At 34.6% G+C, this 12,286-nt stretch overlaps 1 protein-coding gene across 1 annotated transcript in view; it reads left to right on the forward strand.

Moving 5' to 3' along the window:
* The window catches only part of SMARCA5 (SWI/SNF related, matrix associated, actin dependent regulator of chromatin, subfamily a, member 5), a 52,287-nt gene extending 40,957 nt beyond the window's left edge, over positions 1 to 11,330 (forward strand). The window contains exons 14-23 of the mRNA XM_021707424.1: positions 1,686 to 1,834; positions 2,044 to 2,163; positions 2,944 to 3,054; positions 3,365 to 3,478; positions 3,826 to 3,948; positions 4,698 to 4,830; positions 5,758 to 5,876; positions 6,331 to 6,543; positions 8,819 to 8,926; positions 10,064 to 11,330. Of these exons, the coding sequence (XP_021563099.1) occupies positions 1,686 to 1,834; positions 2,044 to 2,163; positions 2,944 to 3,054; positions 3,365 to 3,478; positions 3,826 to 3,948; positions 4,698 to 4,830; positions 5,758 to 5,876; positions 6,331 to 6,543; positions 8,819 to 8,926; positions 10,064 to 10,129 (1,256 nt within the window). The 3' untranslated portion in view covers positions 10,130 to 11,330. The remainder of the gene's footprint in view (positions 1 to 1,685; positions 1,835 to 2,043; positions 2,164 to 2,943; positions 3,055 to 3,364; positions 3,479 to 3,825; positions 3,949 to 4,697; positions 4,831 to 5,757; positions 5,877 to 6,330; positions 6,544 to 8,818; positions 8,927 to 10,063) is intronic.
* Positions 11,331 to 12,286: the final 956 nt, after the last annotated feature.

Consider the following 12,286-nt stretch of genomic DNA (forward strand, 5'->3'; position numbering starts at 1 on the left):
GCTAATTTTTGATTTGTTGTAGAGATGAGGTCTCGCCAAGTTGCCCAGGCGAGTCTCAAATCTGCGGGCTCAGGCAATCTACTTACCTCAGTCTCCCAAAGTGTGATATTACAGGCTGAGCCACCGAGCTCGGCTAACTTTTTTTGTTAATAATAGTTTAAGATTGAATAGTTTACTTTGTGCCAGGCTGTGCTAAATACTTAAGACCCATCATTTTCTTTAGTCTTCCGACTTGATGATGAGGAGTTGTGATTAGAGGTAGAAGCCTTAGAAAGGTGTAGTTACTTGTCCACTGTGTATACAACTGGAGAAGTGACACAAGTCCCCAGCACTGTGTTAACAAAGTGTTTAATTAGGAAGGTCTCTGGGGACTTGTAGAACCTGCCAACCTTGAGGTAACTCCTGGCCAGATAGATGTAACGGCTGATATTGTGTTTTTCCTCACACTTCTCTGTGTGTTTGAAAAATACCTGCCTTGGGTGGTTCTTGTTCTCAGCTATTCTCATCTATGAAACAGTTCTTTTTAAAGATTAAAAAGTTAATTTATGATCAGCATAGATATAAACTTGACTTATGTTCCCCCCTAGATTTACTGGGACAAATTTTGGAGCAAACATTTGGGTTAGCAGCTTTGTTGTCCCATTTAGAGATATAATGGTCACACAGCAAGCCTTAGGTGCGTACCTGTGTTACTGTTTTGTGAACTGGAGGGACATAATTAAAAACGTGAGCTTACACAGAAGCACTTTATATCTGAAAGGCTCCCTCCTTGCCAACTGGAAAGTAGTTGGGGTTAAGCCTCTGAACATCTTGATAGTGAAATAACTTCCGATCCAAAGAAGCGTATTGTGGGTATACCTTCACTTGAACAGTCACAGGTGTTTGGTTGTATATTCTCTTACAGATCCAAAACTGTGACACACGTATTTAAGGAAGCTGTTGAAAACAACTTGAATCTTTATTGTTACAAGTTGGTTGGAATATAAAAATTGAAGCTTTATTTAGGTGTATGTGAATGATTTTTGAGGGTGAAAATGGTTCTTTGTGCATTTTTGTTTTGTTTTGTACCTGTGTTTTAAAAACAAATTATGGGGTTGTAATTCCTGTCAACTGAAGGTCTTCATTAATTTAATAATTTAATATTGAGTTTCTTCTATAATCAAAATAAATATTCATGAGTTTCAGTTCTTCAGATCAAAAACTGATGTTACATATTTCAGTTCCTATGTAAAATTTGGTTATTTGAAGGGTTTTTGTACTTCACTTTTGTAAGGAGAAAAAGCTGATTTGGGAGTATTAGTAATAACAGCGTTCTACTCATCAGAAATTTCTTAGGATTGTAATGCTCCTATCTATTGAAACTTGGGAGTTTTTGAAAACTAATTTTGCCAGTAATTCGGATTTTCAAGTATCTCAGATTACTATATTTGCTTATTTTATGCTATATAATTTAGACTATATTGTATACTATATATTTCATTGAGACCGTATAAAGTGAGCTTTATTATGTGTAAGCTTTAGTAACATTTCAAAGCTTGCAAGTGAAAATTTGGCACTAAAAATGTACAAATGAAACTTATCAGATGAATAAACAGTAAACAAATGAGACAAAATTACCAGGTTTAACATGTAACACTTAAAATTTTAAGTTTTTAGTTCAGTAACATGCACCACAATCTTTTTAGGGAGGCTTGTGGATCAGAATCTGAACAAAATTGGGAAAGATGAAATGCTTCAAATGATTCGACATGGGGCAACACATGTATTTGCTTCAAAGGAAAGTGAGATCACTGATGAGGACATAGATGGTATTTTGGAAAGAGGTGCAAAGAAGGTGAGATATAGTAGATTAAATGATGATGCTTTTAATATAAAATATTTTAGACCAGAATTGTTTGATGAGCTATTTGTTACATGAACTATAGGTAATCGTACTTCCATAAAAATAAGTTTTTGTGTATTGTAACGTTGAATTTATTTTGACCACAGGTCTCATGGTGTTTTTTTCCTGAATCTGAATAAGGTGTTTGCTTTGTTTTCTAGACTGCAGAGATGAATGAAAAGCTTTCCAAAATGGGTGAAAGCTCACTTAGAAACTTTACAATGGATACAGAGTCGAGTGTTTATAACTTTGAAGGAGAAGACTATAGAGAAAAACAAAAGGTAATTTAGAAAGGGGCATGGGTTACATGAAGGCTTTATTTCCTTGGAAAATTGGAACTTTAAGTATCAGATATAATGTCTTGGAATTTTGTCTCAAATAGCAGTAATTTTTGTTTCCTGTAATTCTTATTCACATCTAAATTTTTTCATTATTATATAGAACTTAATGTTACTTTTTCAGTGAGTAAGCTCTGAAATGTTTTTAAAGTTTATGTAATAAAGTTAGTTGTATAATTTTTCATTGTGAAATGTATTCTTGTACAGGTTGAATATTGGAATTTGGGATAATTGAAAATGAAAATAATTGGCAAAAAACTACTGTAGCTGATTTTTTTTTTAAAATCAGAATTGCCTGGTAATAATTAAAGAGAAAACTTTCTTAAGTAATACTTACTAATATAGTGAGAAATTGGGAAATACCTATAGAAGCAAAATATTTCTACTTAGTGTTTTCCTTGTTAACATTTGAACATTGATAGCCTTAGAATTATTTCTAGGGAAATAAGTGTCTATGTTTTTCTTCTATGTTCTGTAGCATTTTTTTCCCCTCATGTAACAGAATTATTCATTCAAGCAAGAAGTATTTACTGAATGCATATATGGTTCAGTACACTCTGTCCTACGTGTTAATTACATAATATTGAGCAAAATAGCATAGCCACAACCCTTGTAGAGTTTACAATCTAGGATTTTGTAAATGTTTCCATTTATAAACGTCACTCTTGATTCGTTGCTGTGTGTAATAAAAGTTGGTTATTTGACTTGCTTCCCATGTTCTAGATTGCATTTACAGAGTGGATTGAGCCACCTAAACGAGAAAGAAAAGCCAACTATGCTGTCGATGCGTATTTCAGGGAAGCTCTTCGTGTTAGTGAACCTAAGGCACCCAAGGTACAGTGTTGACGCAACTTAGAAATACCTAGCAATACTGGACGTGTCCATGTTTCTTAACATTCTTGCAATGAGGTTGATAATTACATTTTGTGTGGTTTCTTATAGTATACTCCTGGGTTTTTATTAAGATTTTAAAAAATTAAATCTGAATGTGTGTATTTAATATTTAATTAATGTTAGTTTAATTATATTGAAGGATGCATTCAATTACTTGAAGAATTGGCTGTCGTGGCTTATGAAATGAGGACTGGGGTAAAATTTAAAGCACAGTTCTTTTTTATGGACAACACTATTTTCCTTTCCTTAGGCTCCTCGACCTCCAAAACAACCCAATGTTCAGGATTTCCAGTTTTTTCCTCCACGTTTATTTGAATTACTGGAAAAAGAAATTCTGTATTACAGAAAAACTATTGGGTACAAGGTAATTGAAATTTCCCCCCTCATGTTTTTTCTGTTCCGAAACCATGGACAGTATAAGCATTAATTTTTACTATTTGTTTAATTTGAATCTAGTAGGAAAGAATATTGATTTATCCTGTCCTAGTTGTATGTGTCAAATACATAAACTTGTGTCTGTTATTTGTTTTTAAAACAAAGGAAAAGCCTTTTTTCATGAGTCCTTTTGTTTGTACTGTAATAATGCAGAATATCTGTATGTTTTCTTTCATGCTTGATTGGTTGTTGTGAAATGTTAATTGATTAGGAATTTAGTTCATCTCATACTCTTTAAAATGCATTGATTGATGGCATAGAAAAAATATCTTTTAGGTACCTCGAAATCCTGAGCTGCCTAACGCAGCTCAGGCACAAAAAGAAGAACAGCTTAAAATTGATGAAGCTGAACCCCTTAATGATGAAGAGTTAGAGGAAAAAGAGAAACTTCTAACACAGGTATAGCCTTTGATCAACTCAAACTTTAGTAACACTTATTTTGTGAAATACTGTGTTAGGTTGTGTCGGGGCATACAAGTAAGTACAAAAATTTCTACTTTTAAAGATGGAATAATTGGGGTTGAGAAAACTGGGCTTGTGGATAAATGCTGCATTTTGATTGTTGCTGTTTGTTAAGGTGATTAAAAAGACTATAGATTTGCCTGAGTGGAGTGGATATCCTTTTGGACACCTTACTTTGTGTTCTTCTTTCCTGTGAATTTTCCACATTGCTTCCAAATTACTATTTTCAATTATAAATCTTTTCTTGGTACATCTTAAATATCCTTCGGGTTACGTCCAAGGCTCTTTGGAATCTGGCCTTTAATCTACCTTTAATGTCTTGTTTTCCTTCCATGTTCCCACTTACTCATATCTTTCCTCTTTGCTTTGTGTTACTCACTCTTCTTGCCAAACTGCTAATAATCCTTCAAAACTCAGCAAAATTGTCACCTTTTCATGCATCATTCCTTACTCTTTCCCACTCAGATTTAGTTGCTTGAGTATTTAAGCAATATAATATGTATTGCTTAAAGTGTACATTTATGTACATGAAAAGGTACCACTCTAAAAGAGCTGAATACTAAAATATAATTCAGGAGGAATTGGAAATGTTTTCTGTAGTGTTTAGAAGGATTAGTAAAGTTTAATAGCATTTTTTCCAAGTCTAATGTGCTGTGATTAAATATTTTGTTTCTACTGTTGTGAAGGGATTTACCAACTGGAATAAGAGAGATTTTAACCAGTTTATCAAAGCTAATGAGAAGTGGGGTCGTGACGATATTGAAAATATAGCAAGAGAAGTAGAAGGAAAAACTCCAGAAGAAGTCATTGAATACTCAGGTAATTCTTTTATTATTGTGTTAGAGAAAAAAAGGTAGTTACCAGGCTTTTGAAATTTAATAAGAACTACTGGAAGGTTCCCCTCCCCTTAATTATATTGTGACAAGTTAATTTTGCCACAACTTAGTCCTTGTTTTTGGCTTTTTCAAACCAATGAGAAAATATCCCCTTTCCTAAAATGGCATCATGATTTGATTTTTTTTTTTTGTTTAAACTCTCTAGCAATAGCCAAGGATACCAGAATAGCCAAGGATACCTGAATAATTGTGCTTTTGTTTTTATTCCATTTCTCTCTGTAACTTTTTTTTTTTTTGAGTCAGAGTCTCACTGTTGTGTGGCATGCTCAAAGCCACCGCAGCCTTGACTGGCTGGACTCAGATGATCCTTTTGCTTCAGCCTTCCAAGTAGTTGAAACAGATGTATAACGCCACGCCTGACTAATATTTTGATTTTTACTGTAGTGATGAGGTCTCTGCAAGTTTCCCTGTCTGGTCTTGATCACTTGGGCTTAGGCAATCCTCCTGCCTCTGCCTCTCAGACTGCTGGGGTTACAGACATGAGCCACTCTGCCCAGCTCTCTCAACTCTCTTTTTAACCTCTTAAGTATTAGTGTGCTTGTGCTTCCTGAAGTCAGTTGGACTGTCAGATTGAACATGTATAGATATGCTGTGGTGAGTCCATTTAGAATTTTAGAATAGCAGAAATTTAAGAGTTGGAAGATATAAGTGAAATGAACTGGATGCTTTAAGTTAAGAAAACAGAAATTTTAGTGATTTCTTTACTTCCTAGTAACTAGATGTAGGATAAATGGAAACATTTCTTAACCCTTAGCAAAAAGAATAAATCACAGCATATATGCTCTTAAATTATTTTTATATATCCCTTTCTGCCACCCATCCCACCTGTCATTCTCCGGCTTTTTCACAGCTGTGTTCTGGGAAAGGTGCAATGAACTCCAGGACATAGAGAAGATTATGGCACAGATTGAAAGGGGAGAGGCAAGAATTCAAAGAAGAATAAGCATCAAAAAAGCACTTGACACAAAGGTACTCTGCACATTAATCACTATGGATAGTTAATAAAATAATTTCTATCTTTGAACATGAGAATGAAAGTAACTTTTTAAGAGGAAAAGAAATCAGGGTTTAAAGTTTAAAATTTTCTGAGAAAATTTTCTCAGAAAATTTTTAAAAGCATTCAAATATTATAGATATTGTTGACAGATTTTGCCTCAGTATTAGACTGATACAGCTGGGTCAGAGGCACTAGGATTAGCTCCTTACTAAGTAGTATCAGAAAGTCTGAATCTGTATTTCTCGTCATAATAATAATAAAGACTATAGAGGTCTTTCAGGACAAAGGTTATATAAAGCAATTGAGGTGCTCTGGCTAGGAAAATTCCTTTCTGAAAGACAATATTTATAGCTAATATAAAGCTGAGTTTGAAATACCGATTATATAGAATTTATATTTTATATATAAAAAATGTGACTTTTATAGATTGGACGGTACAAAGCACCTTTTCATCAGCTGAGAATATCATATGGTACTAACAAGGGAAAAAACTATACTGAAGAAGAGGATCGTTTTTTGATTTGTATGCTTCACAAACTTGGATTTGATAAAGAAAATGTTTATGATGAATTGCGACAGTGTATTCGCAACTCTCCTCAGTTCAGATTTGACTGGTTTCTTAAGTCGAGAACTGCAATGGTAAGTGTTTAAGACCTTTTTTTGTAATGTAACAAAGAGTTCAGAGTAAGTATTTTATAGTCTTTAAATAAGGTAATTTTTAAAAATCTTTGAAACAGTTTTTTTTGCTTATATGTTACTATATCATAGGCTAAATCAGCTCCTTAGAAAACAAGAATCTACATTCACAGTTACCAAAACATGATATCACGGGTAACTTACACAATTTATTGGTCCCTCCCATTCTTTAATACTATACATTTTTTAACATTACTATTATATGATCGGACTAGTTTTTCAGGTTTAAGAAGGAGGAAATATTGCCATGTGTTTCATTTTTCTGAATATGAATGTAATGTGATGAGCAAAGTTAAAATATCTTTGTATTTGTAGTGAGATTTCTCAGTGTATTTAAAGTATACTGTCACTCTACAATATATACAGTGAATAGTGTGTAGTATTTTCATGTTTGACCACTGTCAAGGGGTTTTCATGTGGTTTGACTGTAAGAGGAAGGAGTGACTACTGTTTTATGATAAACCCTAGTTTGAGAAATGTTTTACTAAACTAACATATGAAGCTTCTTTGAAGATAAAAATACTGGGTAAATATATAATTAGAGAAAGACGGATTTAGTTGCTGGCAAGCTTGATCTCATGTCTTTGTAAGTGGGAACAATATATATAATTAATAAGGAATAGTGATTTTGTAGTGACTATAACAAGACACAGTGACACACTGAGTTACAAATACAGTACCATGGTTTAAAACTGTGTACCTCTAATATGTTTCCTGTTAAGAGTCACAAAAAAATGATATATTGGTGATAAATAATTGAGGCGCATAGTCCTTGCCCAGGAGCCAAGACAATTCATACCTTAGCATGTCTGCAACATACTCATGGTATGTGTGCTACAGCACACCTGTTGAGGAAACAGAACTTTGATGTAGTATACTACCTTCTATCTCTGTGTACTATTGAAAATGTTTGTAAGCCTTGTGTGATATATTCTATGAAGTAGTATTTTAAAATGATTTTATTGTGGTAGTGCAGTAATATAACTTATAAGAAAAAAATAATTTTGCTCTGTAAGGAAGGGAGCTATATTAGACGTTCCTTCAGGGTCATCTACTACTTTCGCATGATACTTGAAATCTTTCTGGAGGCTGTATTGCTTGCCAGAGAGAGATGAGGTAGACCTCACCTTGGACTTCCGTGATTATTTTTTCAAAATTGGAGAAGGTGGTACGTTGATTACCATAATTCTAGTGATAATACTTTGAAGGGAAAGATTATAAACACTTCTTAAAGTTCTTGTTGCTTTTGACCCTCACATACGTGCACTATTACTTTTTTGAAGTTTTGGATACAAATGGCATGGAGTTCTCAGGTATAGACACTAAGCAGTATATCATATTTTATGAGATGTTTAATTTTACTCTTTTTTTTTTGAGTTGGAGTCTCACTCTGTCACCCAGGCTGCAATGCCGTGGTGTGCTCATGGCCACCGCAGTCTCAATCTGCTGGGCTCAGGCGATCCTTCCGCCTCAGCCTTCCAAGTAGCTGGAACTGTAGGTACATGCTACCACAACCAGCTTATTTTTTGATTTATTGTAGAGACATGGTCTCACCAAGTTGCCCAGACTGGTCCTGAACCCACTGGGCTCAGGCAATCTTCTTGCCTCAGCCTCCCAAAGTGCTGGGATTAAGGCTTGAGCCACCATGCCAGGCCTAGTTTTTACTCTTTAAGTGAAGGAAGGACTTATGGGATGCATATAACAGTGTGGCTTTAAAGAATAGAGTAAAAGCATTATTTACAATTGTATTTTTTATCCTCATAAAGGATTGTGTGTTGCTTTCATTTATCAAGGGTGTATGAGTGATTTTATATTATTCTATTAAAATGTGTTTTAAAGACCGAACTCGGTGGCTCAGCCTGTAATCCCATGCTTTGGGAGGCCGAGGTGAGTGAATTGCCTGAACCCGCGGGTTTCGAGACCCGCCTGGGCAACTTGGCAAGACCTCATCTCTACAATAAATCAAAAATTAGCTGGGCATGGTGGTGCGCGCCTATAGTTCCAGCTACCTGGAAGGCTGAGGCAGAAGGATTGCCAGAGCCCAGCAGGTCGAGGCTGCGAGGGCCAGGAGCGGTCATTGCACTTCAGTCTAGGCGACTCCAACTCAAAAAAATAAAAAATAAAATAAATAAAATAAAATGTGTCTTAAAATTGAAATAATACAACTTGTTAGATGGAAAATACAAGTTTGCCATTTAAATTTTTGTTTACAACTCAGGAACTCCAGAGGAGGTGTAATACCTTAATTACCTTGATTGAAAGAGAAAACATGGAACTAGAAGAAAAGGAGAAGGCAGAGAAAAAGAAACGAGGACCAAAGCCTTCAGTAAGTACTCACAAATATGTAGGCTATGTATTATTTCACTCTTTTTTTTTCTTGGAAGCATTTGAATGCTACTTGGCTATTATTGGTATGTTAGTCTTTTTTTTTTCCCCCTCTGTAAATTACAGCCATGAGTCACTTAAAAGTATAAATCAAACTTGATTGCACTGCATGGGGAGAACCACATTATGCTGATAGTTCCTAATATGGGGATTTGTGAAAAAGTGGGAAGAACATAAATGCCAAGAGGATGCATTACTCATAGGGGATACAAGTTCTAGAAGATTCTAGAAAATTTTAAGGAATATTAGGAAAGCAATGACTTTACAACTTTCGCTTTTGACCTCTAAGCTTTGATTTATTGTTCCAGTGATGTTTTAGCAATGTGAAGGCAAACATTTTAAGGGAAAAAAATAATCATCTTTTTATTTGTTAATAGTTAATTTATAAAGTCATGAGTAAATGAATGCCTATGGATAATATTTTCCGTTTACATAACTTCTTTTTTTTTTTTTTTTTGAGTTGGAGTCTCACTCGGTCGCCCAGACTGGAGTGCAGTGGCCGCTCCTGGCCACCGCAGCCTCGACCTGCTGGGCTCCGGTGATCCTTCTGCCTCAGCCTTCCAAGTTGCTGGAACTACAGGCGTGCACTACCACGCCCGGCTAATTTTTTGATTTATTGTAGAGATGAGGTCTGGCCTGCGCAGGCGGGTCTCGAACCCGCGGGCTCAGGCAATCCACTTACCTTAGCCTCCCAAAGGCGCGGTATTACAGGCTGAGCCACCAAGCCCGGCTCGTTTACATAACTTCTTTTAAAAATTCACAAAATATTTCTTGTTACTGCTTTCTTGTGGAAAGAGGACATGCTATATATGTATGTAGTGAATTGATTTACTGCTGTTAATTGTGGATTATTTTTATAATATTGTTATTAGCATTAAAATATTTTATTGTGTAAGTAAAATAAGTAGATCAGATTATTTGGAGGCTTGATAGTTTGTCTTGACAGATTTATATAGTCTGGGAGAAAAAGAATCTCACTTATGTAGCAGCTATTACTAAAGTGCTTTAATGTGTCTGAAAATATTTAATGTTTATATTAGTCTTGTCATGAACAGTTAATCCTTGTGTTTGTTTATAGACACAGAAACGTAAAATGGATGGAGCACCTGATGGCCGAGGAAGAAAAAAGAAGCTGAAACTATGAATACATTTTTGTTTCACAATCACTAACTTTAAACCAGTAGTTGTTTAATTTACGGGTCTTCATAAGATGTACTGTACAATGCTCAATTGTTATGTCATTCAAAGACATCAGGTTCATCTGTTTACTGAGCTAGAAACATAGTATGTAGTTCCACTTTTTTAAATGCAACAGCTGTGCTGAAATTTTTTATCATTAACACTTGAATAATAAAATAGGCTTCATTTATTAATGAATGTTTCATTTGATTTATTTTTCTATTACAGTTCCATTTGTGAAGATTGTGACTTTTTGTTTATTAGCTATAATTTCTACACTTGTAAGACTTAAAAGCAAGCAAACAAGTTAAAAAAAGAAAGAAAATTGCAAGTAACATTTGTCCCCTCAGTCGTCTTTGCTTAGTTGTGTAATTGTTTTAATTCATTTTGCCTTTGCAGAAATTTGGGTATTTTCTTTATAGTGCTATTGAGTCATCTGGAAAGATTATGTAAATTGCATTCTTCTTGCTTATTATGTGTGTAGAATGGGAAAAAAGTCAAGACAAATTATAATTAGAGTCTATGCATATTTCTGTTATGCTTTCTGTTTTCATAGTTGGTTCTGAAGTGAATATGCCCTATTTGGAAGAATGGCCTTTTAGTTGTATAGCCAAAGACATTTAGTATTTTCTGGTTCCTTAAGGTGTTATTGTACCATTTTGTAAAAGGAATATTATTATTATTTTTTAATTATTTGGTAAATATTTTGACAAATGACCTTCTGAAGCAGCTGCAACTTAGAAAGATAATGTCAGAACTAAGGTGATTTTTTTTTTTTTTTTGGAAGACCCAGCAACAATAAGGTATGAATCTGTTAAATTGAAATTGGTAACAAAATATGTCCCCTCCCAGCTTATAGTATTTTTGAGTTTTAGAATAAATCAGAATTTTATTTTATTATATTTTAAAATAATTTCTAAGAGTTAGCAAGATTGACTATAATTCCAGTTTTTTATTTCTATGGACAGACTTGATCAACTGGAGACCCTGAAGCAGGGATACCCATATGGTAGTGTCAGGACTTTAGCTGAACCAGAGGCCTTTATGTGCTACACATAATTTGTATAAAGTTTTATATGTGCAAATTGGGTACATAAACAGTTCTCCATTTTTCTAAGGGAATGCAATAAATGTAGCATCGTGAATAAATATAACTTTTATAATCCTTAAAGTGTCTATTCTTTCCATTTCTTAAATTTTTTCTCATTTGATTTTTATTCACTTTTTTCCTTTGAACATTATCTCTTTTCCTTTACTGAATTAGAGTTCTTTCTTCCAAATCTCGTTTTCATCTGCCCAGATGTAATTGAGGATTTGCTAAAAAAAAATTCTGGTTTCTGTATTGTTAGTAATATTGCTTTATTTTCTGAAGTGGGAAATTGCTGCTGTTAATGGCAAGTAAAACAAAGTTTATGGCAAGTTGTAATTTTTCCCCCTCAAAATTAACTTCTATATGATATTAGATTTTTAAAGAACAGTTAAAGATCTAATATATACAAGTGAGGAATGGTTATCTTTTTTTATGAAAGAAAATAATTTGTGAGAGTTGTGATTGCATTTTGAAGAAACAACTGAAAAAAAGGTAAAGGTGAAAATGTTATGGAGGTTGTCACAAAAGCAGTGTTTCCAAGAAGAAGGGAAAACTGGCATGGGTTACGCAGTGGAAATGCAGAGTGAATCAAACAAATACAGTCCGAGTCCCTTGAGAGCCCAGGGACTCAAACATAAAAGAAACATGGTATAGGGGGAAACTCACTTGGAAAAAACATGAAAGATAAAAGTTCAAGGCTGGGTGTGGTAGCTCAATTCTGTAATCCCAGCACTTTAGGAGACTGAGGTGAGGCCCACAGGTTTGAGAACAGCCTGGGCAGCTTGGCGAGACCTCATCTCTATAATACATTAAAAAAAAAAAATTAGCCAGGTGTGGTAGCGTGCGCCTGTAGTTCTGGCTACTTGGAAGACTGAGATGGATGGATCACCACTGCACTCCAGCCTGGGCCGCAGAGTGAGACTCCAACTCAAAAAAAAAACCAAAACAAAACAAAACAAAAATCCAAGCTTGGTCTTGCATTTTAGCCAGTGCGAAAGATATGGGTTAATTAGGATGTCACTATTGCATGTT

This window comes from Carlito syrichta, unplaced genomic scaffold (genome assembly GCF_000164805.1).
Source record: "Carlito syrichta isolate Samal-C Ts95f unplaced genomic scaffold, Tarsius_syrichta-2.0.1 Scaffold317674, whole genome shotgun sequence".
In the NCBI taxonomy this organism is placed as follows: domain Eukaryota; kingdom Metazoa; phylum Chordata; class Mammalia; order Primates; family Tarsiidae; genus Carlito; species Carlito syrichta.